Source organism: Ciconia boyciana, chromosome 1, assembly GCF_034638445.1.
Source record: "Ciconia boyciana chromosome 1, ASM3463844v1, whole genome shotgun sequence".
Taxonomy (NCBI): domain Eukaryota; kingdom Metazoa; phylum Chordata; class Aves; order Ciconiiformes; family Ciconiidae; genus Ciconia; species Ciconia boyciana.
In genome coordinates, this window is record NC_132934.1 from 205837625 (window position 1) to 205864326 (window position 26702).

A 26702-nucleotide genomic window follows, 5' to 3' on the forward strand; every position below is an offset into this window, starting at 1 on the left:
AATTCTAATGTTGGCCAGCTAGGAAATAGTGGAAATGTACTAGATAGATTATTCTTCAGAAGAACCAAATCTTAGCTCAAATGTAGTGTATTATTTCAGTAACTTCAGCTTTATTATTCATTTGACTGGGAGTTTACAAGAATGATTCCCAGGTGTAGGTTTTGAAATCGGCAAGGTTTGAGCGATGCAGAGACCTCTAATCTCTGATATGGCCATTGACTTACTGTGACAGAGACCTCTCTTCCAGCTATACCATACTCTAATAAAGATCATGAGACTCTTACAAGTCTGTCTCACTTAACCCCGTGGAATTCTTCTTATCAGTATTGTGCCATTGTGTGTTACCATAGTTTGCTTTAAGGAAAACTAGAGTGTTGGAAAGACATGCTTCAAGTTTTTCTCCACTAACTCTCCACTTCAACTTTTGAATAATGAAATTTTCATTGTATTTCCAGGTAACACTATGTAGTGTATTTGCTTTACTATGGGATGGTATTAGCTTAAGTATCTAATTTCCAGTATTCAATCAGTTCTGGTGACTTCATAGGAAATTTTTACATCTTTAAAACTAAGATCATGCTTAATTACCTTTGAATAATAGCCTTGGTAGAAATAATAATCTAGTTTTAACAGAGACTAAAATATATTTACTTTCTCTAAGTTTCTTCTCCTGCACTTATTTTTAAAGGAGTAAAAAATATTTTTCCATGTATTTGAACTGAAATAGCCTTATTTGAGAAATAGTCACAAAATGTAACTATGTCAGTAATTTATGAAGGAAAATTTTCAGTTAACAGAAGGACCTGTGCTCTCTTGAGCAACAAAGGACCCACTCACACATAAATAATAATAAGAAAAAGGAACCCACTTTTAACTGCTCTGCTAAGTTTGGAATGGCAGAAGCTGTTCCTTATCACAACAGAGCAAGAACAAATGTAATTATCAAAGGGAAAAAAAGGAACAGTCTGTCCTTTTTTGATAATACTCACCTAAAATCTTCAGCTCGGCACTGACATAAATGGTGCCATACTTATTTTCTGCTAAGCACTGATACATTCCAGCATCTGAGAGATTCACATTGTGGATCATCAGAACACCATTAACCATCTCAATCCTGCTCTGTAATGGAATAAAAAAAGAATAATTCTATAAAAGCAAACAGGCACTGGAAATTTGCTGTGCTATGAGCTTAAGGCAAAGGGACAAAAGACATTATTAAGCAAAAATAAAACTGAGCAACAAATTTCCTTGGGCTTACTTTTTTCTTGTTATATAACAAATGACAAGGATAAAGTGGATGGGGGAGGGCAGAAAAAACTCCAAAAATATTTAAAGGCAAATATTTTTCAGTGCAAGTTCACTATCTCCAAGGCTTGCTTTTGTTTGCTTGTTTGTGTGTTATTACCATTACATGATTTTTAAAAGCAGTTCATCCTGGGAACTTTGATGAGGCAAGAAGTCAGTGGTGGGTGTAACATATCTGATGATCTTCATGTCTCTAGCAAATATTTGGTTTCAGTCATGGTACTATTTTCACAAAAGTAGATGTAAAAGATTGCTTGCATGAGTAAGAGTGAAAGGGTCTAATCGCCTTCATCATTAGTGCAAATTTCTTATTTGAAAGGTCCACTAGTACAAAATAATTACCACAGCTGGAAGAGAAGGGGCATTAATAGCTGTTTATGGAAATGTATACTTCATGGAGCTGTATAATGAATAATTTGAACTGCTATAAAATATCTCTAAGTTTCATTATTACGGTTGTTGTAGGTTTAATTAAAAATTGATAAAGAACAGAGTGTTTGGGAATGCAGAGGAAACTGTGAAAAAAGTTCTCTCTTTTGTAAGCTCCCAGTTTAAACCAAAATTTAATTTGAAATTTCAGAGCCTGGTGCAACTAATGGTTTGGAAAATCAGAAACCCCAAAAGTACAGATGTTTAAATTGCTTCAATTTCAGGACTAATAGCTCCATCTAAAAAGGCAGAAATGGATAAAGTAAAGGCATATAACCTTATTTTCAATGCCTCACAGCCTCAAAAGTAAACTGTGTTTATGTTTCCTTTCTCATTGTTTGAATAATTGGATGATGTTCACAGATAGAAGCAACATTCTCTGAAAAGAAAGACATTACATCTTTTATATTCATAAATCTATTCTGTGAATTCATTTACAAATGGAGACATTTTGTCCCAGAACTGAGCAGCTGTATTTTAATCTGGAAAAATGCATGAAATAAATTTACAAAACTTTTCTGTACTCTAAATAATTTGAGACTATAAAAATGGTAACGTGCTGGGCAAAGCCCACATGATGTGGGCTGACACGTTGACGGTTCAATGAGAGAAATAGTACAAAGTGAAATAAAAGGCAGGCCACGCCATGAGTGGTCTTTTAAAAGGAGGAGAGTTTTATCTAGGTCTAATTCTAAAATATATCAGGTGAATGTAGCTAAGGACTTTACATTCTAGGGGTCTTAAATAGAGCATTTTTTAATGGTCTTGATGGTGAGTTCTGTTACGTGCAGGGAATTAACTGAGCTTAAAACTGATGAAAATATAATAGTCATTGTGCCTCTTATATTACCCTGCTAGCGTTTTGAAGAGTATGATTATGTACAAACAAAATGTGGTAAATAACATAACACTAGGGGAAATATAAAGGAATCTAATTCAGCAAACACAGCACTTCTCTGAGTTGTTATTATCTTTTATACAGAAAAAAATAGATACAAATAGCATAATACCACTATCTAAAAGAAAAAAAACCAGACATACTGGAGGTTGCTTAGATGTACATTATAGTACAATGGCAGATGCTGTTGCATACACAGCTCAGAAGGTCCCGTCTCCCAAATATTTCTGAACTACAGAGAATTACTGATGAATGCAATTTTACATTGCTTGAGATGGCTCAGAGGGGACATGCATAGAAAACCTGTCATATACTAATACTTAAGAAACTAACACAGAAAACAGTCATTTCTGAAGTACTTTTCAGTACTTTCTTTAACTGACTTTATCTGAATGAAAGGAGAAACATGAAACATACTGGTGACTCCTCGTCTAATGTACCTGTGGCCAGAGAGGAACTCCATTTTTCAGCCAACGATATGTGGGCCTTGGCTTTCCAGTGGCTTTACATTCCCATCGGAGCTGATCTCCACTGTCTAATTGAGTATCATTAAGTTTCTCCACCCAATGTGGGTAGGCTGCAAGAAAAAAAATACCATGCTATATACAAAGCATATAAACTGGTAAGTCTCTAGCTGATATGCAAAGACCTAATCAATTAAAGAGCTTAAATTATGGCCTTTACAAAGCTTAACTTACTCTCAGAAAGAAGCACATTTAAACAAACAATCAAAACCAAAAGAGGAAGTAATATAATTAACAAAACTCCATAACTTTAAAGGAAATGCTGTAATGGCACCGGGCAGTGAGCAGTATCATGACCAGGAATAGAAATCTGCCTGATTTAATAAAGGCCAATGGATTAAATTACAGTACTATATATCAATGCATTCATTATTACTGAATTTAAGAGCATATGCTTGGTAGTCACAATAGAATATTTAGTAACTTTTCAAGACCTAAGCTATTTAAATTTTGGCAAGGAGGTCAATCATCATAGACTCTGTTTCATGTAGTTTTCTCAGTTTACTATTTATTCAGCTAGGAATGACTGGGCATTTGGTAAGGTATTTGCCCATATTTTTGTTAAAGTGTCTTGGATTTCATTCATAGGTCAAGGGAGAAAATGATTTTAATGTTTTTAAGCACAGAACTCATGAGATTTCCAGCATTCATCAGGAACATAAATTACACAGTAAGTCAATGTTAAAACAGTCTTTTTTTAAAGGTAGACAGTTGTTAGGTGTATATGTTATCATTAGTACCTAAATTTCATGTAATATTCTGTTAAAAAGCAGGGAATGTTTTTTGCAGAGAAGCAGATCTTTAATGCAGCAGTCAATCAGATAGCTATGTGTAGGATCTTAGAAATCTGGAAAACCTTGTATGACTCAGTGAGGAACTGAGCGCTCACATGCAGAAATGAAAATGTATGTTTAAAAGCCAGCTTTTGGGTTTTCATACTGTAGCCATATCAATTTGTATAGCAAAAAGCATGATAGATGAAATTAATTAACTTAATGATATTAAATGTTGGGGTTTTTTTTTCAAATAGTAGAGAATAAGTACCTAAAAGGCCTTCACTGCTAAAGGAATGTAACATTTTTCTGCTTGGTATGAATAGAAGTCCAGATCTGTCACAACAAAGTCTCTGCTTCAAATGTTGGATAATTGATAACGTACTTAAACATGGGGAACCAAGTTTAAAAATAAATCTTTGAATCTAGCTGGTGTTTGACAGGTCACCAATCAAAGACGTGAGAAGATATGAAAAGGCATGACAGGTGACTAACTGCTTCTAGCTTACATCTCGTGCATGGATGATAAATAAAGAAAGTGAATGAGGTGTCTATCATTCCTAGGCAGAGAATAGTCTGCTTCAGAGTCCCTGACCAGACAGTTGTCAGAAGCTGGAAACTTAACAGAAAAAAAATCACTCATTTCCCTTTTAGTAGAGGAAAACAGATAAGATTGACCCAACCTCAATCCCAAACCCAAGACCGAAAACATCTGCTCCCTTATTCTTTTTATTACAGTCAAGGCAATGCATGACATGCTCCATATGTGCTTCTCTGTGCTGAATCACTTGATTCTTCAGTTATATCAGAGGGTCCCATTAAATCCTCAGAAGCAGTTTGCAGGAGTCTCTGCTCTCTTGTTGTCTACTAATTGTCCTAAAAATGTAATTCGATTGCATTGTATAGTTGATGTTGTTTTCTTTTTGAGTGTTCTGCTATGCACAACAGAAGCATGCTGAGAAGCAATTGCTTCCTTTGAAAATGAGTACGCTAATATGACTTTGGAAGATGTGACAGTTAAATGTGTAACTAAAAATTCATAAAAGTTAGCCAGTGGTGCCGTAAAATCATGCAGTTTCAAAGAAGTGCTAAACTGTTCCTATTTATATTTCATTCTTTTTATTATTTTGCTTTTCTGAAAATTCTACTATATGGCCCAAAGCATATCTAGTCTCATTTTTATATGTTGAATTTGATCTCATCATGAACCAGTGTTCAGAATTAGAGTGTGCACCTGTTTACACCAAAATAAAATTGTGTCCCCAAGCCTGGCTGCAGAGGTGTTCTCCTCAGTACACAACTGCTATTCCCTACCTTCTGTCTGTGGCTGTCTTGATAGCATAGTCATGGCATGGGTTTTCCTCTGTGACCACAAACTTGCAAATCACAGTGGTATGACTGATTGGTATTAACAAGCTTTTTTCATTAGTTGGGGTATTTCTACCCTAAATTTTCTCCTCATAGCCTAAATGGCCTTTGGATTCATAATTTTCAAGCTGTTGAACGTGCCATCAGCCAAGGCAATGACTCAGATTCCCACCCCTTTGAGAACAAGGTAGCAAAGCAATAGGTAGATGTAGCAGGAATAGAGCTAAATGCATGATTCAGAGAAATATTTTCATCACTTTTTGGCTTCCTTTCCTCTCTCTATATACTCCTTACTTTGCCACAGAGAGTTCCCTCTCTGCTCATTAGCACGGGACACTTGCCATAATATCATAACACTTGTTCTTAAACTCTGTCATTAATTTAAAAAGCGAAAAGTTTAACTGGATGTACAACCTCTGACTCAATGTATTATTTTCTTTATTTTAACAAAAATGTGTTAACATCATTCTGATATACATGTGGGCAAGGAAACTTCATTCCATAATTGCACTTAATTTTAATTAGAAAATATAAATTCTAAGAAGCATTTAAACAGATTTCAAAAGTAACAGGTCCTTTTTTCTTTTTATAAATGCAATATTCATCCTGGGGAAAAATGGGTGTTTGCCTGGTTTTTATCTGTCCAGTGAAGAGTTTTGGGGTGAATGTAAGAATAGAAGAATGTGTTTTATTATTCAGTAGTCTTTATGGATATTGTGCTATAGCTTTATACAGTGCTCCCGAGATTTTAAAATCACCGTCCAATTCCTGATTTATTTTATGCTGCATTTCTGCACCTGTTTATTCAAGGATGTCAAAATGTTTTACAAACACAAACTGGCAATAAATCTGCAAGCTTACAGGCCGGTTTTTATATCCTCTGTGCAAAATGAAATTCAGATGCCGAAAACTCAGCCTACTTTCTCAAATTATTAAGCAACTTTTTGACTGAAAGGAAATTAAGGACAAAATTTTCCATAGACAAATGACTTTGGATAGTGTCCTAACATGTGAATGAGAACAGAGTTTGGGGTGAATAAAATTCATTTTCTGGACACGAAGCCAATTGGGAAGTATACAGTAGGAGAAGAATAGGTAGCTATCACAGTGAGAAAGATAGCAAATTTCAACTGAAGCTGCAATTCTCACCACAAAAATCTCTTCCGCTCTAGCCAGTTTTACTACATGTATTTGGGGCTAACCTGTAGTGGCAGCAGTGGATTTTATTCCATACAGTTTTTATAAGGAAGTTATTAAAATGTTTTTAACATCAGGATGGTCTGTTACACTGCATTCCAGAATATTCCTGCCCTCAGCTGCTTGTTCCACTTCAGTGTTATGGCAAACCTCCCCTCCTGCTCTGGGTCCGGGAACTGATCCAGCCAAAAGAAAAATGGCCAAAAAAGTGGTTTTGTAGTCTGGTTCACACCACCACCCACTGCTGAACTGACACTAGTGAGTAGGTAACACAGAAGCAAACCCAAAAGGTTCAGAGTAAGAGAGGAGCAGGAATTACACAAACCAGAACTTACCATTGGGAAAATGTTGCTAGTCAGGATTTGTGGAGGAACTGTGATTACAAAAGGTTAATGACCAATTTCTCCACCCAAATTTTAATTTTTGTGCTGTCTTCTATTAATCAATTTGAGCTTGAATAGAAACTTACAGGATGAGGAGATCACTTGGTGAAAAATCACACCTCTCAAAATAGGTTGCAGTGCATATGAGGAGGTCTTGCATTATCAAAATTTTGGTTTTAATGCCTTTGTCACTTCTACAGCTGGATTTCCACTAAGTGCTGAGACTACAACAATCTGAAATTGTCAGCATCCAAAATACCACTTTCTGAACAACATCCAAAGTGTCAGCTGCATCAGACAGTCGTTGGATTGCAGCACCAGGTAAGAAATGAAAAATCACTAGTTTGTGATTAAATGTGACCAGACAGGCAGACTGGGTGTCCTGGGCTTTCTCCAAAATGCTCTGTGGTGACCCAGATCAGATGCAACTGATGAAGTGAAGAAGATTTAAACAGACAGTGAGTGAGTTCCTACAGAGATATGCAAATTGTAAGAGTGCAGTATGACACAGCTGGTCCTACAGCCTGCTCTGAAATTTTACAAGAAACCCCTGGTAAGGAATGATGGCCTACATCTGAATTTCTGAGCCAAAATAATAATTTTCTCCTGGAGGAATAAGAAGTCAGTGAAAAGACAATGAGCGTAAAGGTAAATAATTCATGTTGACTGTTGTTATGAATAAGAGGTACAGCAGGAAATGCTGTTTCAAGTAGTGCCCCCAAATCCTACCACATCAGCTGTCAGCGAAGGAAGCTGAGCATTTTGTAAAGTAACATTTGGCTAACCTTTGCGTTGCTCAAAACCTTCTTACCCGAATCCTCTTACACCCCTGGAAAGGGTTGTCAAGGTTTGTAGGCCAATGAGACACTAATGCTGTCTTCAGGAGCACTGAAGGCTGTGAGAGGCTCACTGGGGAATATTTCATCTCAGGGCCAAGAAAAGGCACTTGTAGGGGGCTAGTAACAGTTTGTGCTTCTTGTTCTGCTCTACTGGAGGTCATTGCTGGTCTCCTCCGTCTGGAAGCCCTCTGTTACCTGCTCTGACCTCGCTCCCTGCTAACGCAGATAGGTGAAACTCTGACTCAGATGTGGTTTTGACTTATCTGTAAGTCTAAGGTATAATAATAGACTTAAGAGAAACATAATAATATACTAGTCTCACATATCTGTTAATCAGAGGAATGAGACAATCTGAAGTAGACCCCCTTTCTATAATGTCAAAGGAGTTGTTCTAATATTATTGCAAAAAATGCCAATTAGCACAAATTGTGCACTATCCATAAAGACAGCGACTGTAAAAAATATAATTTTGACAATGGTGGAGAACTAAAAATTAATATTTCTGTCTGGACAGGGTAGAACAAAACTGACATAGAAAATGTTTCTGTGGACTCCTAGATTTGAGTACTATCTTTATTTCTGCTCAAAACAAAAATATGTCCAGGCTGATGAGAGAGGCAAAGTTGTGTAGAACACTGCATCATGTTTGCTGTGATTTTATGCCACAGGTCTGCAGGGTGCTCTTGAGGAAAAAACTTAATTTTCCAGCATCTTAGTTTCTCTCTTGAAAAGCACCTTTTATATTCCTTTAACTCTTAAAGAGGGAGGCAGAGATGGTTGCAACTCCTTTATAAGGTTCCTTTATAACTCCTTTATAAGCACCCAGTAGTTTCACAGCCCTAGAAAACAGCTAATAAGTGTATGAGCTGGGATACACCTTATAACTCAAATTAAATTTTTTTTAATTTCAGACATTTTAAGAAATGTCAAAAGAGACCAGGCATGCAGCTAAATGCTCCTGGTCCCCAGGTCCCTAGCAGGAGCTGCTATACTTTCATGGAAGTAATTGACAGTAACAATTTTTAATACTGGAGAAATATCGCTGGGGTATTGGCGGCACCCAGGAGGCACCCAGTAGGAGGCACCAAGTAGTTCCTGGGCTTCGACTGCTGTTTTCAGTAAAACCCTTATAAACCCTTTGCTGCAAGTGCAGTGTGGATGGCCTGTCCAAAACGAAAGGTGCAAACTACCACCTTTGCTGTCACACATTTTTTCCAACATACACCAAAAAAAATTGAAGACAAAAGCCTGCCCTTGGCTCTAGATGGATGAGAATGAAAAGCAAGGAGAGAAGCATCATCCAGAGATATGCTGATACTCACCAAAAACAAGGGAGCTAAGATAAAGACTTTGGAAAGCTGGAGGAGACAGGAAAATTGATTATGGACCTGGAAATATTGACATATGTGGAAAATAAACTACATATATGATGCCAGTCTACACTTATTTGATGAAACTGTGTAAGAAAGACAGAGAACTGTGTATAGTTAGTAATGGGGAGAAAGCACTAGGACCCATGGGCTGAAATCAAGAAAAGAAAAATAAAATTGATTAACACGAGAGACTCCTTCTTAAAGGTATCTATTAGCCTGAGGACCTGTCTAAACTGCAGCAGTTGGAATTCCACTGACTGAGATATCTGAAGACAGAAAACAATTCAGAGTCTGAAAGATTTGTTGCATGATCTCCTGCAGTAGACTTTTCCTGCTAAGTATTTAAGTTTGTAGGATTCATGGAATGATAGCAAGTGATGTAGTTTTAATTGATAAGAAGTAGGTGCGCCTCAAGCATACATTCAATATAAGGAAAACTTTGACTTGTAAACATTCAGGGCATGTCTTATATAAGCTTTTGTTTCTAGCCTCTAGGATGCAGTAACAATATTATATAAAATTCATGATTTTTGCTAAATATTTTTAATTTCAGGTTGTGTTTTTTCTTTTCAATGTGATGCGTGATTCAATTTTTTTCATGCTCACTCAAAAAACTTCTAGAAAGACAAACCCTTAAGAGAAAAATGTTCAGCACTTTCTGAAAATTAGAACCTTCAGAAATTCTGCATACCTAGATTGAGAATTTTTTACAAAAACAGAAGCACTTCTCCAGCTCTGATTCCTGTACAATGAATATGACAGAACTCAGCACCCAGGCATGGCAAGGGTGAAACATTAATAAAACTGTGATAAAAATCCTAAGATATTTCTAATATTGTCTTCTGACAGATACATCGTGTTTAGGTTGCATGTCATTGTTACATATCATATCAGGAGAAAAAAAAATAAACTTTTAAAATTATAGTGATACCCTTTAAAAAACATCAAATATGAAATTGCATTTAAGCCAGTTCTTGAAGGGAGTCAACTTTATTTATATTTCAGACTTTAATGTATTAATAAGGAGTACAAATATATGGCTTAATTCAGTAATAATTGTATTAGTATTTCAGAAGAAAGATATTTCATTTCTACTGGACCTTAGCATCTTTCACATGCAGTTAAAGCCTTAAGCGTGGACGAAGCATTACTGGATAATACTGTATGTAATTACACTTACTGTACACTTGTAGTTGTCCTCTGAAGACATTTCTTCCACGAGAGTTTTCAGCCTTACATTCGTACATGCCTGCATCCTCTAGCTGCACATTAGGTATTTCAAGCACAGCTTGGGATTTTCTCAGGCGGGCTTTACTTGGATTATGACCATTAACTTTCCTCCAAGAGATTGTTGGAACAGGGCTGAAATATTTAGTAAAATTACTGTTAGCACTCTTCCACTATTGAGAATATAGATTCTGTTATCTGGTAGTTTAAACACTTAATAATCTAAGTAGCAATAAAATATAACCACAATTAAGGTTCATATAATGCTTGATATACCTCACTTTCTGTAGGGAATCCTTAATAAATGGTTTGTTACATGGAATGTGTCTCTTTCATCCACAAGGGAGGCCAAGTTTTTATTGAGATCAAGTAAATCACTTGAAATACTCTCTCTAGAGCTTCTTTAGCACTCTATGCTTTACTCCTGAACACTTTCACTCAATAGGTAAAAGAAAATAATGACTTCAAAACCTGGATGAATTTAGCAAATTCCAACACATCCCAATTTCTCTGCAATGAAACTGCAGTTCAGGAGATCAGTAAGTGATACGTCCATCTAGGCGGGGGATTTCAGTACCACTGGATAAAATAAGTTGACCAAGGTTTTGGAGACCTTTTCTGTTGCAATATTCTTTAAGTTACAAAACTGATTGTGTAAGAAATATTTATTAATGGCACTACCATTTCTGACTCACAGCATTACATGCCTGCTCACAGGAGTGGAAGGGCTTTTCACTGTAGCTTGCTATCCCACACAGGTCTATGTGGAAACATTTACATTCGTACTAAGGGAAGAAATGGATTAGATAGTGTTTGCACTCATTCAATTTTCTTTTCAGCCCAAACACTCATCAGTCATTGTGCACCCATTGGGCTTTTTGGTACAGACATACATTTATCTAAATATGGCAGTGGATACTTAGGGAGGAAGAAAAGAAAAAAGAAAAAAAAGAACTGTAGTTATAAAATGTTTGATTGTGAGCTGAAAACTAGACTGTTCCAGGTATTCCAAAAGAAGCTTGGAGGACATCATAAAAGAAAATGTAACTGTTACATGCTGATAATTTTTCAAAAAATACTTTGTATTTATTTGAGTTGCTTTCAAGTCTAAGCTTAGATATAAACACAGTGGGATCTTGAGGAAGTTTAGGTGGGGAAAAGTACTTCATAGCACAGATTCAAATTCAAAGCTTCTATTAATTTCTGCCATTGTTTGCTAACTTCCACTTGCTGTAACTAGATAAAGTTGCTTTAAAAAACACCTCTCTCTCAGTATTTCAGGGTGTCCAATTTGAGACACAACAAATACATACATGGCAAGCAACCATGGGTGAAGCTCTAGCTATTCTTCAGCCAGTTAAAATCAGGCTGTGAGTTACTGCAGTTGTACTTAAACTTCCAGACAAGATGCTCCAAATTCTAGTACTTTACAGAGATTCAGAAAATTCCCAGACTTGTAGTTGGATGTCAGAAGGTTTCTCTAATCTTTTCTCCTGAATGTCACAAATCACTGAATTTCATTGAGCCTATTAACATAATTACTTTCACAGTTTATTTCTTGGCCAACATATAGTCCCATATGGAATGGTATCCACTGTTTATTTGAATATATCGGAAAGAAAAAATCATTGTTTCCCTTATCACTTTGCTGCACTGATTACTTAACCTGACAAAAGATACTTTATTTTGAGTGTGTGTGGATTCACCTCTGAGGCATAGTCCCTACAATACCTTTCTATTCTTTATCACTGCTCCCCCCAGAAGAAATACATGTATGGAAATCAAATCACCTCTTTTTTTCCTTAGTAAACAAAACAGACTGATGTCTTTTTCTTCAGTACTCCACTCATTAATATCTTTTTCTTTTTATAGATGGTTGTGGATCATATGAGCTCTTTTTTTTCCCCTACTGTATCACCATAGAAGCTTAATGCCTTGCTCATTATTAATCTTAAATTACTTTCTGTCTGACTGATTTCAAATTTTTGTGTCCTGTAGGTTTGGTTTGAGGACTCTTCTGTGCAGCTTGTATGGGTCTAATTTATAAGGTTTGCTTCCTATTAGAAGGTATTTTACATATTTTTCAATTAGAAGATTGAAAGAACTTCCCATTCTTATCTGACACAAGTACTTCAACCTGTTCAGTTCTAAATATGAAGAATAAACAGGATATTTCTGTCTCTGATGCACTAATAAAACTTACTGTCTTTAGCACTACCACTTATGATATTCCTTTCACATCCTTAGCTGCATATTTTGATTTGCTATACTTTGATAGCTATTTGTATATATTAGAAGTAGTACAAATAACAATATTAGTTTCTTTTTTTCCCCATTTATTAGCTCTCATATTTTATCTCTAATTGCACACTTCACTTTGATATTCAAATTTATACTCTTTCTTGAGTGACTTTCTGGAGATTTTGTAAGTCTTGTTTTGAGTTCAGCTTTAAGTGTAAACTCCTTAAATGCTTGTCCTCTTTCTATATGCAATATAATTATGTCATGATTGCTGGCTGCAAAACAGCCACCATGGCAGGCAAGTATTTAATTAGTCATTATTGAGCACAGGTCCACAGTAGGAATACTTTATGCTGGTACAGTGCAATACTACTCTGCAACTGCTGTTTTATGAATGAGATAGGTGTGCAGGTACACTGTTTGGCAAGGGTGCCATGCTTGTTGCCCATTATTGCTTATTTGCCCTTCAGCCGTACTTCCAGTAAAATCAGTGACAAAGATGCGTTTGCTCTATTGTCATGGAAGAAAGCTGGTTCTACTGAATAGAACTGATAAGCAGAATTTTTTCATAGTGTATATTTCTGAGAAACAATAAAGACATTACAAACTCTGAAAGTTGTCTCATTTAGCTGATTTAGCGGCTATGAGATTACTATGAAATTCATGTATTTAGAAAATTTCCTTTAAATTGCATTTAACCAATTTTTTTTTTAAATTTGCTTTCGTGTATGCTACACAAAGTAAATGTGTATAACGTGGCAAATACAGAGGAAACGTTCTCCGGGTCATTAGGAAACATATTTTAAAAAAATCACTTTTTTCTTCATCAGTATGAGGTAGTAAGTGGACTTTTTCAAGGAGATAAAATTGCTTTAGCTGTGTAGATTTAACGATTTCAAAGGAAAGTACTCCCAAACTGCAAATCACTATTCACAGACAACTTGTAGTTCTGTTTAATGAAGCTTCTTATTTTCCTTGCATAACTTACAAGTGAGGTATGAATTTTACATCTGAAATAAAAATATATCTATACCTATTTCTCCTCTGTGACTTGTGTGAGAATGAAATGAAAGAATGAAATATATCTGAGTGAGGATGTGAAAGAATAAAATTGTGTGACTGTTCTAGAAAACTCATAAAATCCACCATAAAAGCTAACTAACATATGCACATATTGTTCATCTTTTCAAATGATCCATGGCTTTTTAAAAAATAGAGCAATAACAGAAGTATCTCTAACATTAATATGAGTTTAATGTAATATGCATAATTGTTAAGTCTTATAATCATTATAATCCTTTTTTTTTTGTCTCAGCAGACTTCTTTGGGAATATAGTTTCCTTGTTTATTATAACCCTGTTCACATTCAACTCCTATGAGTAACTTTACTCAAGTTTCAATTGAGTTTGAAGATAAGTTTTCTCCTCACTTTTGGAAATAATCTGTTGAATATTACTGGTAAATCTTAGCAACGCTGACAAAAAAAATCCTATTTGATTTCAGAATTACCACCATTAAACTTCTCATTCATCTGAGCTGAAATAAAAGTTCTAAGAGGTCACTGGTGACTGTGATAGACATTACTGTGGGTTTGTTAATTTTGAATTTGAAGAAAATATGAGTTCTAGTTTTATTTACATCTAGAAGAGATTATAAGAGTAAATTTTCAGCAGTATATTATTTGGCACAAGTGCTATTGAATTTGTTGGGAATTATTCACAAGTTTCATTGGAAATAAAGTTTTGAAAAAACAATTGGAAGCAATTTTATACTTTTTTTTTTTGCAATTTCATCTGAAAAATAATTTAATTATATCTATAAAGCATACATTTATTTCAGCAAAGGGGTGAGGTGGAAATTAAAGTAATATCTGTATTTTAGAATACCTTTTCCATGGATCTGAGCTCCTAGTTTTTCAGCAATCTCTTAAGAATGCACAGGTTACTTCTTCTATTTTTGGTTGGTACAAATTGATGTGCTCTTTTGAAATATTTTACCTTCTACTGTAATTTCCATTCCTCTCCACACTATTTCTCTTTACCATGCATCACTGTTCTGAGCTGTGCCTTCAAACCCACAGGTTCACATCATAATATACCTTGAAAACGTCTGCATGCCTGTGCTTTTGAGACTAGAAAAAGACCTTTCTCCTTGTGCCCTCCAGCCTTGCAACTGTGTTAAATATCTTCTAATTATTACAGGATAATTTTGTAGGATTAAAATGTCGAGGAGCATCATGAAATTCTCTCCATCAGATACTTTCCAGATACGCCCATCAGCCATTCACATGATTCTACCTTTAGAACATCCCATATAAATCTGTTCTGGTCAGATGCAGAGATTTAGGAGACAAGATAATAACTTTTACTTTCATTTGGTTATTAAAAAATAGTTAGTAGTCATGAAATATAGCAGCTGTGAGTACTGGTGATTTAAGAATAGAAATAGAATAGAAGGAAATGGTGATGAGTTTGAAGCCTGTGTGCAGGAACAAGTCCAGGTCTGCAAGTCACGTCAACACACATCTATGACTGTCCTAAAAAGGTCTGATGCATGTATCAGTGTCATATACTAAGGTGGATGTGCTTTCCCACCACTGCTGGCTTGTTCTTTATGGCACAGAGCAAGGACAGCGTGTCTTTGCTTGGCTGCATGTCCAGCTCCATGTAATTTTCTTCACACTTTAAATCCTAACATGTTAGAACATCTCTAACATCTAAAATAGTGCTATGGATAATGATTCATTATCTATAATGATTCATTATTCATAGTCAATTATACTCAAGAGGCTTTCCTCTACTGATTGATCAGAGCCTAAACTGTTAGCTCAAACTTGATCCTTAACTGTTTGATAGCTAAAGTTAGGTAACATAACTGACACTTCTGGTGATTTCAAAGATTTTTCCAAATTCTTAAATTCAAGTTAATCATGAACACAAGAATCATTTGATTAAGGTGTAATCAAACAAGAGAACAGAAGATCCACAATAGGCAATGTATTGGTTTCACAAGCAGTGAGTAAAGGGGAAAAGCTATTCTACAACCTTTTGTTTCTCAATTTAAAAGTTAGATAATGGTATTTACTCTTAATGAAATCACAACAGCACAGCTAGATGATGAAGAATTTAATAGAAAAGAGCTGAACATCTCCTGTGGATTCAGTGTTGGCCACATTGCAAAATTCCATATTATATTTTTGTCATCATAGTGTACTGGATGCTATATTATGCGATGGAGGAGGTGTTGAGCTACTATCATTGTTAAATAAGGACAGAAGTAAGTTCTGTTTTTTCCTCATCCACCCAGTGACCCATTTTTTCTAGTCTCTATATCACACCCTACCTCAGCTTGCTGGCTGGGGGCACTCTGCAATAAGTGGACATTCTTCTAAAAAGTATTAAGACATAACAGGTAAATTGTCACCAGCCTGTGACTTGATCAAGGCTGTTGAGAAGAGAATCTGAAGCAACTTGAAAAGCGAAAGACATACATGACATCTGCTTTGTTAGTATGGGAGATAATACATGAAGAATCCACAAATTTAAGTTAGAGGAGACAAATGCTTTGAAGCAGAAAATTTGCCTGAAAAGTTGACATGCTTTTGGCAGGTGTTTGTATAGATTCCTGGGGCCGCAGTACTACAGTAGCAGTGTGCTTACTTGCCTTGTTTAAAGCTATTTTATAACTGGACTTTCTGTCATGTAATTTTGCTCTGTTTCAAACTTTTTCCAGGCAGAATTTCTGTAGCTGGCACATTAATCTAGGATTTCGTACCTCTGCTGTACAGATGTGGCCAGTGTATGTGTACAGATCAGTTCCAGAGGACTAGTTACAATGAGCCCAGGACTTCCAGAAACAACAGATCTATCATCAATCATGACACAAACAAGCACCACGTGTAAATCCAGTAAGTCTGGGATGTGCAAGATGGCTTTGAACCTGCTGATCAGCTACAGAGTTTGAAGACAGTGAGCGTGACGATTTCTGGAAGTGCTCGATTTGAGGCTCTTGTACCATACAGTATTATATGCATTTATTTCTTTGTGGGAAATACAACAATGGTAACTCTGGGGACCTACTATTGACAATTGCCAGAATTTGTTTCCTTGTGATGCTCTCAGCCTCTGATACAGAGAGAGAGCCTACATATGTGATCCTGGGTAATAAGTTTGGAATGCAAAAAAATGCTCCTCCATCTTTAAACCTAAAGCAAAGCTGTGTAAATTACTGAACCAAGTTTTTAGTAGCATTTACGAGTTTTCTTTGATGGTTGTGAGAGAGAAAGGGAAGGGATTGGTAATATTGCTTCTTCAGGAATGATGTTCTACTGACAGGGACTTGCAGTTTGGTGGGGTTTTTTCCCACTTTCCCTATGCCATATGGTAAAAGGAATTAACTCTAAATTTTTAGGTGTAAGTATGAAGCATTTAGTTAGATTGAGGCAGAATGAGCCCTGGGACTGCTACTTGAGATTTACCAAAGAATCTTTATTACATTACTATGAATGATCGCAGTATTTTTAACAAACAGAATTATAAAGTCTATGCAAGAACGAGTCCACTTTAAGGAAGGCAGAAATCAATCCAGCCTGAAAAATAGGAACAAAATCCAATCCTTGTCTAGCACCTTAAGACATAAATTCTTATTCAGTATGAGCTAAAAATGAACTTTAGACTGATGAAAGTCTTAGAAAGATTTATTTGACATAAACAATATGTGCTATCAAAGGAAAAAAAATCCTGGATCTATTCCTATCTTATATAACCAAACTCAGCTTGAGGATGCCATGTTCATGTTTAAAAAGGTTCCTTCCTCTCATCACAAGTTTATCTCCAGGGGAAAGGACATCCCTACCTATAACACTGACAAATGCTGTTCTACTGAGAGTGTTCATTTCCCTCTTGGATTGTTTAGTTATCAGTAAACTTTAAGAATATCTTCCACAGCTTCCAGGTCTGGCATCTGATAGAATTAACAAAATCTTTTTTCTAAAGTGAGAAGTGGTGTGAAGGGGCATGGAGGAACATGATTTTTTGTCCTATGGGACTTAGAAACATATATTTCTATACCAGTTTTTTTCTCTATCCTGCAGTTTGATTTTTGGCAAATAATTCTGTTTTAATACCCTGTGCCATGATTTCCCTGTTTTAAAAAGAGAAAACCACCATTTTATGTCTCTGTGACCTGTAGATTAAAAATAGAATATCTTGATAAGAATTTTTTTTGAGGGTGAAGGCAAATTACTACCTGTGGAGTTCTACTCTGTGAATTTGCTTAATACTCGACGATGCTAAGATGCTAGCACTCCTTGTTCCCCTTGTAATTATCCTGTATGTAGGAAAAACACTGAATATTTGAATCCCTAGTTCCAACAGGGAATTGGATGTATAGCACCTAGAATGATTTGCTCCATTTAATGCAAGCCAGGGATCTTGGCATGTCATTAAATTGTGAGTATCATAATACATTTAAAAGACAACTCAAAATTAGCTTCCTCTTTGCCTGTAAATGGTATATTAAATCTGGTTAGAATTCCTCAAACCTCCAACCTTCATTTATCAATGCAGTGATTCATCATGTCCTTTCTTACTTTGTTTTGACCAGCAGTTCCCACATAGGGGATAAAAATGTATGCGCTACTGTCACAGGATTCAGTGGAAATGAGGGCTATTAACATGCTCTGAATGTCCCTAGTACAGAATCAGGTTATCTGTAATATCAAAGGTGTTTCTGTGTGTCACCGTTATTGTGGGAAGAGGCAAGAACTGGTTTGTGTTCATGGAAAAGTACAAGGAGGCTTAATCATTACTGAAAGAGAATACTTAGAAAGAAGCAGCTGCTGGGACGAAATGGCCATTCCATGAGCTGCCTCTTGACTGCCACCACACTGTAAAGATCTGCTGGCATATCCCACAGAAATGGCCAACAGAACTGTCATACTTGGCCCTAAAAACAGTGAAGCCTGTTTTATATCACAGATGTTAGTATCATTTTATGCTCATGTTATATTCCCATGTTTATACCAAATAATACTCAGCTGCTGCTTGCCACCTTGACCCCTCACTCATCTCGATGCCCCTGCGATGTAGGTGCAGTTAACAGAGGTTAACTTTAAGTTTGTTTTAAACTGTGATCAGTGCATTAAGTTTGCTACTCTTTAGCATAATACCAGGGCTGGAGTGAGAGGTGGATTCACGGATTTGTATTAAGATTTATGTCAGAAAAGAATTTGATCTCAGAATAGAAATCCTCATGAGACCTTTTTTGACACTGGTTAGTGGGAAGGGGTCAGGTTATGGGAAGGTCTTGTCTGCTTCTCTTGACAGTTTATAGCAAGAGATGCCTCCTGCCAGGTCTGAAGCCAGGAAGAATCTTGCTGTCTACAAACAACACGAATACCATTTCTGAAACATTCTGGACCAGTATAAAATAGGTAATATTAGATTTGCCAAGATCAGCCAACAGAAGGATAAAAGTCAGGGAGAAAGGTATGGAAGACCTGGGGCGTAGTTTTAGCTGGTGGACTGAAAGGAAAAGCCATATTTTACAAATTTGAAGAGCAGAGGGGGTTAAGTTTTGTCCTTTGCAGTTAAGAAACAATATGGTGCAATGCTGGAAACTTCTGTTCACCTATGTTGAGGGACCAGATGGATAACTGCATGTATGAGTCAGAGAAGTGTGCAACCTGGATCTGTGAATCATTATAGGATTATTGTTTGTGAATTTTGTGTTCCTGGCAAAAAACACATATAGCTGAAGTTCAGAGGAAGAAAAGAAAGGAACCAGGTACTATAAAACCTTTGACCAAAGGTGCACTTCTTGGGTGCCTTTAACCTTCCTTCTCTTCTGAAATTACTCTCTTCCTCATTACATGGTTAGCCAAACACTGTCCAGACCTCACAGAAACATCCTTTTAACATGTGGACTTTCAAAGTCTATTACACCTGCGAAAAGATTTGCAATATCTAGAATCCTTCTTTATAGCCATTACCCTATGTCATTGTCTTAATGAACGACACCAACAAAAATAACTTCTTCAGATACTTCATGCAATTCTCCACAGTTACAGTCAAATGCCCTTCACCGGATCATAAACATTTTTTGTATCAATCACCAGCCTATCTTTGCTTAGATATCATATTCACTTATCCAAACACTTTTTGCTTTTATTTCTACATATTGAAAAATCTTCAGTAAGCTCTATCTACATGTACATAGTCTGGAATGAAAATATTGATAGTGACATAAAATAAATAATAGTATTTTTAATAAAAGCTTGAAGAACAATTATAAAAGTCTGTTAAAAGAAAATCAGGTCAAGGAGATAAAATAAAATCCTATATTCCATGGATGTAAAACTTTCAGATATGTATTAATCAGAATTGATTCAGAGTTCCTTGTTTCAAGAGAAGACTTTAGAACATTTCCTAGATTATGAATCACTAAATTTCATTCACTTGTGTGACTTAAATATATGTAACTTCACCTTATTTTTATTTTATTTTATTTTATTTCATTTAGAAAGCAAGATTTAAAAATGGACTATCAGCTGAGTTCTTGCAAGCCATATTACAGATGGGATGAATGTTTATGACTGAGCTATAAATCTCTTCAAAACAAAGTTTACAATAGAATTATTAAAGCAACATTAAATATAACAGCATGAACAATGCTTCTATCATAACAGCCTCATCATAATTCAGTAACAAACAGAAGTCAATATCTCTATTTTATTCTTATCTTTAACTAAGAATACTTCACAATAAAAACATACTCTTGACATTACTAAAGTGAAGTAAGCTAGCATTTAGAAAGAATATGGATATACTGTGTAGATGTTACTATCATACAGAAATAGCACAAGCATAAAACAGTCTCTCAAAAATACAGAAAAACAAGCATATGGGTTGTAAGAAAAATTGTCTGTCAGCACTGTTCTCTATTGATTCTTTTGATTAAAATCTCTATGTGTTGATCTATGTGGTCAAAAAGTAACCATAGTGAAAAAAAGGTTGCATAAAACTTAATTTTTTTAGCAAAACAATCCTTTTGGCAGTCTACATGGCCCAGGGACCCTATTTTAAAAGCAAAGATTGAAAACTTTGGTAGCCTACAAGTACAGCAATAACCCACATCCTCTAATTTGTTCTAATGAGAAATAAAATATGATTAGTCACTCAAAATTGGCTGTTAGCACTATCATAATACAAACTGTATATTTTTTTTTTCTCGCTGGAGCCAGAAAACCAATGAAGTATGAGGTTTATATGGAGAATAAAATAGAAGCTGCTGTATGGTGTCATGCACGACCAAAAATGCAGTGAGGAAAAGACTGAAGTGTGAGGGTCAGGTAGAGTGTGTGCATTATACACAATTTGACATTAAAAAATTCTGTGTGAAAGAGTGGGTGTAGAAGAATTATTTGAAAGGGAAAAAAGAAGTCAACTTAGAGTTATATGCCAGAAAAAAAAAAAAAAAAAAAGAGCAATATATTTCTGACACTTCTTTTTTCTTGCTTTCCTCTGAGGGCAAGGATTTGTGCTCATTGAGGAGGGTTGTAACATACAGGTTTTCATGCAAGCTCGGACAAACCAGTCCTATATCATTGTTCGAACTATGAAAACTTGTTCATTTTGAGGCTTTTAAACACCCCATATATTTCCATCTATGCCTGCTTTTAAGTCCCATGTTAAAATATTAGTATTAAAATCACTTATGAGACAGCTACACTCCAAATTCAGGATGTGTTAAAGAACGCTTGGATGGCAGTTGCTGGAAGTGCTTCATTAATGAATATGTTGCGTGGTCAGGACAGAACTTAAAGTCCTTTTACCTATCAATCAGCACCATTACTTTCATATTGTTTTAATGGGGAGCTAAATGAAGACATCAGAATTCTTCCTTTTAAAAAAGTACATGAAAAAAGAAATGAAAGAATTAACCAGTTGCCTCCAGATGTGCTTGAAGGAAAGTCAGTAATATTTGAGAGAAAATGCAAATGGCAACCTGCTGTGACAAAGCAACGCCTGAGAAATTGCATTTCTGGAGCAGCAAAAGCCAGGAATGCTGTCATCTGTGCAAGAGTGTCAGCTGGGAAAATCATGGCTTCTTCACCAGAACTTACCCAAAGAACAGGGTCATGATCTATCTTCCTGATTTACATAATAAACTTAAGTTCTGACATTGAAATGATGGACTTGTTAGAAAACCAGGATTATCTGGACTACAAACAACCACTTCATGTCCAATAAACTATTTTTTTTAATGTAGATGTTTTGAATTCTCCATTCAGTAAGTTTTAAAGGAGATTTTTTTTGTTTTTAAAATTATTATTTTATTATTCTAATAATGCTTAATGTAAATCTTAATCAGGATTTAACAATTATCTAAAAGAAAAAGATGTAGTTCTGTTCTCATGAAAAGTTGAAAAAATAGAAGATGTTAATACTTTGTTATTGCCAGTGTTTTTTTTAATTATTCTTTAAAAAAAAAAAATGTTCCTCTGTCTTCTTAGGAAACAAACAAAAATTCAAGTGTTCCTAATAAAAATGACAAAATTAAATGGGTGGCAGAAAACATATCTGTATGCTGTATATACAGATATGTATGAAACACAGATGTAATTGAAATACAAGTTGTGTGGATGTGACAGTGAATATGGCTATAAAAACAACCTTTCAACAAAAGTGGGCCAGCATAAATATCCAACACAAATCACAAAACATCATTAATTGCAAAATGCACACTCTGATATATAATACAGTAAATTTTATTTGACTCTTCTGTCTGTCATGTCTCCTGTTGTACATCAGCAGTAAATCATGGATACATGCAGTGATTTCTTAGCCAATAACTGATGTTCATTATAAGCAGCATTATCTAATACAATTAACATAATTTTGAGGAATTTCACTCCTGTATTACTTTGAATTCTTTAGCAACAACAAAGTGTATTTATAAGTGGCATCAGGTAACACAATATTTTCACCTGTAACTGGACCAGCTACATATTGCTTGGGTCAGAACAAAATCCTTCTCAGAGAATTTCTGTCTATCAAGCAATTAAGACATTTGATTTTAGTTTGGAGACAAAAGCTGCACAGCTCCAATTTATTTAATTCCTACAGCCATAATGACTGGCAGTTCTAAATAAACACTATTAATAAATCATTAATCTGTAACTAAAGTCTAGGCTCTTTCTGGAATGTTTGCCAAATGCCTACTTCAGGAAATCTCGCTGGAACATCTGTCATTCTCACAATTACAGCGGAGAGAGAAGAACGAGCATTTCAGACAGCTAAATTAAAGCATGAGAAAAACAGCAGCACGTTGGTTTTGAGACTGTAATAACTTCTGTTATTTACAATAAGAATTCAAAATGCCAAATCTCAAAATGTTAAATAAAGAAGGAACAAAATAGTTGCTCATTCAGTTTGGTAATGGGGACCCATGGAAGTGTAACAAGAAAAGATCCTTACAAGTTATCAGGAATAAGAGATGGGGACAAAAAATGAAAACGATGAATATGAATAGGAAATCTGATGCATTTCTACCTCCCACCTCAGCCTCCAGGTTTCAAACGAGGCCTGAAATGTCATTCATGTAATTATTACCATATCAGGTTAAAAGCAATTTCAACTCAGCTGATTTGATTGTGCATTAATGGCTGCAAAAAAAAGATAAGGAATGTGCATGGTAAAAATAGCTGCCCATTACAATAGCAACAAATGGGGTCAACTTATTAGATAACCTTAAATTCTTTGATGGTTCGGATATTTTTGGGTTTTTTTGTTTATTGAAGGTTAACGCCAAATATGAACGTGGAAATAAGCTAATTGAAGCCTTTCCTGTCAACCTTCACCTTCCTTATGTGGCTGTTTGAGTAATGACTGACTCTTTTTGAGAGGGTTTACTAAATCTCTGGGTGCTGATGATGGAAGGTATCAGTAGCTGCGTTTCTTGCCTGTCAGTGGTGGCTGCGAAGGACAGACCTCCTCTTCACCGGAAAGTGACAGTTGACTTGTAATCTGTCAGCAACTGCAATTTAATTCTAGCAAAATGAAGAAAACAGAAGCTAACACATTGGTTACTGCTTCAGCCATAGCCAAGTGTCTAAAAGGGCCTTGTTGCCAACTATTGACCTGGCAGAAAATTGTTAGGGTTGCTGACAGGAGAGAGCCTGGAGCCACCAGCCTCTACAGAAGAGCTCTTTTCTTCCTATATTTCAGCATTTCAGAGTGTTTCTCCATTTATTGCTTTTCTGTCCTCTCTCATGTACCTCTTTCCTTATCTTTACTATATAAGACATAAGACTTGTGTTTTACCCTACAGGAGTTCTTCCCTCACATTTGCTTTCTAAACTACTGCTTACATTTATGTTGGGAATGAATTTGCAAAAGCCGCTGTCACTGTTTAATGGCTCCCTGTATGTGGGCTGTGGTTTCCTACATTTTGTTTGGACTGGTTTGGCTATGTCCTGCCTCTCTTTCAACTTCACTGGGCCTAAATAGATACAATTAAAGTACTTTGTCAGAATTTCTCTGTAATTATTTATGAATACTTTCTGCTGACCTGCTCACTGAGAGTATCTGGATCTTAGTCAAACAAGAAAAACAGGCAAGAAGGGAAGCAAATTTAAGGCATATCTCATCCAGCCAGTAAATAGGAACTGTTAAGAGAAAAATCTGAACAAAAAAAACCAGTGACCAGTGACACATGAAGGTCATTTTGACTATAAAAACATTTTAAAAGCCCTCTCAGGTAGTAGAGACAGACTTTGAAAGGTTGCTCTGGGAAACCAGACCTGCCAAGCAAGCTGGAGTGGTGATCCTCAGGAAAATAGACTACTGTCTTAAAACTCCTTTCCTCTTATGTTTTGTTCCTACTTAAGTAAATAAGTAAGAAGAATTGGTATGGAAGATACAGTACTCCTCACACTAATTGATTTGTGAAGTTCCTCCACAGGAGTTACAAAGACAAATCCTTCCACTATTTCTTAATCAAAGCCAGGCTGCAAGGAACCTGTATGTGCCTTGAAAAGCTATGAATGAGAAAACCAAGCAGGATATATGAATTGAACAGCATGACTTTGGGTGGTGGTGGGGATATGTCCAAAAGCAAAACCGCTATAAAAAGGAACTGAAAAGAATTTAATACAGTGAGATTTCTTTCAACACACCCCCCACCCCGAATTTGATGGGGTATTTTTGAAAAAAACCTACCCTTTATATTTGTTTATATCTCTCTAGTGAAACATCACTGAAGGAACACTTGTTTTTAGCTACATACATATATAGAAGAAAGAATAATTTATTTGAATCACTAAAATTGTTTCTTTGTTCTGTCTGACTATATACTACCCTTGCCACCCTTATTCTTGGCAACAATAATAATAGTGTCTGCCACAACAAAATTAAAATGTTATCAATTTCATCCTATATTCTGTAATCTGAACAGTGTATAGAAGTAATTTCACTTCTTATTTAATTTGTATGAAATAGCAAAGAAGTATTTCTAAAACCTTTCTCTCCCTAAACTCATTTATCAATAAACATATAAAAACCCCCTTGACATGACTATTAAATACCTGTTGTCTAGTAGTGCTATTAGGTCAGGTAGAAACTAGAGAATTGGCACTGCCACAAAGTGTGTTAAGACATGTTTAAAACATTGTGCTCTTAGCTTCATATATAAACTATGCATTTGGGGGAAAAAAAAAGCTACTAATCTTGTTTATTCTCCAACTATGATATTTTTGCAGGATAAACTCTAATTTACTGATTTATAGTATCACAGTGAATAAATGGGTGAGTCTGGTAAAATTTTCAATAAAAAAACTTTCCTTTTTTTGTTTATAAGAACGTTACTTTTCATTTTGACAGAGAGTCTTTTAAGTTGAATGAATTACTGTCCACAGAAATGTCTGGGCAGGGAATTCATAATTGGCTACTTAGTCAATTGGTTACTTTGAGTGTGCAGTAAGGACTGTCTGTGAAAATGAAATCCAGCAAAATAATGAAACCACAAATTAGGCATGTCACATCTTAATAAACAATGATGTCTGATTATGAAAGAATCTGTACTTACTTGCCAAGTGCAAAACACTCCATCTTAACAGTAGTTCCCCTTGCAGCTGTAACTGTGTAAGGAAAATGGACTTCAATTTTTGGTTCATATTCTCCCATCACACCTGGAAAATAAGGAATGTTTAAAATATGAAATATCATCAGTTTTCCATTTGTTGAGATTATCACAGGAAAACCCTGCGGCTTGCTTTTTGAACCTGCCCATCAGTAAAGCTAAGTAATTGATGGAGATGATAGCCTTGTTTGATCTGATATGCTCTGCTCAGGTCCAGTACATATTCTAAAATGCTCTTCAGGGTTACCAGCAGCACAACAGTGAGCTTAAGAAAAAGGATTTATTTTCTCAAAACCAAGTTAATATTTACATTTGGAAAGATTAAAGCAGGCAATCAATTTTATAAGGGTGAGAATTTTCACAGACCAAAGATTTGTTTAGCAGTGCAGTGACAATTATGACAAATAAATCATCATGTCATGCTGTGTTCAACTGAGCTTCTAAGCTCAGCAAGAAAAACTCAAATGATGTAAGAACATTTGTGTACCCAAATACAAACAAGAGATATGCAGACACATACAAAGTTCAGTTATTTCATTTCCAGTGACCCTTTTAATCTGGGAGACGATTAATTTTATCAGGACAACACACTTAGTACTGTAAGATTCAACTAGAAAAACATTCAGGAATGTGAAAAATGTAAACATTTAAATCAATAGAGTTATCTGGAATTTGCTGTGGAGTGACTGACAGGTTTGGAGAATCACAAGAGCTGAGGAAATTATAAATGAGCAGGGAAGGGAGACAGGTTTTATAAGGCCAGGTGAGAGGTTTGTATTTGATGTGACTTAGAGGAAATGTCATAATCAGAATGGCAGGAGAAGAATATGACTCTAACAGCTGTGTTCGGTTAGACAGAAGATGGAATACTGGGGTAAGTGATACTCAGGAACTAAAAGCTGTATTAAAGTAAGAATTGTTCAGATATTTACATGAGGAAAACGGAATAAAATCTGACTTGTGGGCACAGTAGCAATAAGACAAGTCTAGTCTAAATCTGTAAAA

At 35.6% G+C, this 26702-nt stretch overlaps 1 protein-coding gene across 1 annotated transcript in view; it reads right to left on the reverse strand.

Moving 5' to 3' along the window:
* Positions 1-26702, reverse strand: part of CNTN5 (contactin 5) — a 270290-nt gene that overhangs the window by 133050 nt on the left and 110538 nt on the right. The window contains exons 7-10 of the mRNA XM_072858415.1: positions 25644-25746; positions 10270-10451; positions 3073-3209; positions 990-1119 (exon numbers count right to left, since the gene is read on the reverse strand). Of these exons, the coding sequence (XP_072714516.1) occupies positions 990-1119; positions 3073-3209; positions 10270-10451; positions 25644-25746 (552 nt within the window). The remainder of the gene's footprint in view (positions 1-989; positions 1120-3072; positions 3210-10269; positions 10452-25643; positions 25747-26702) is intronic.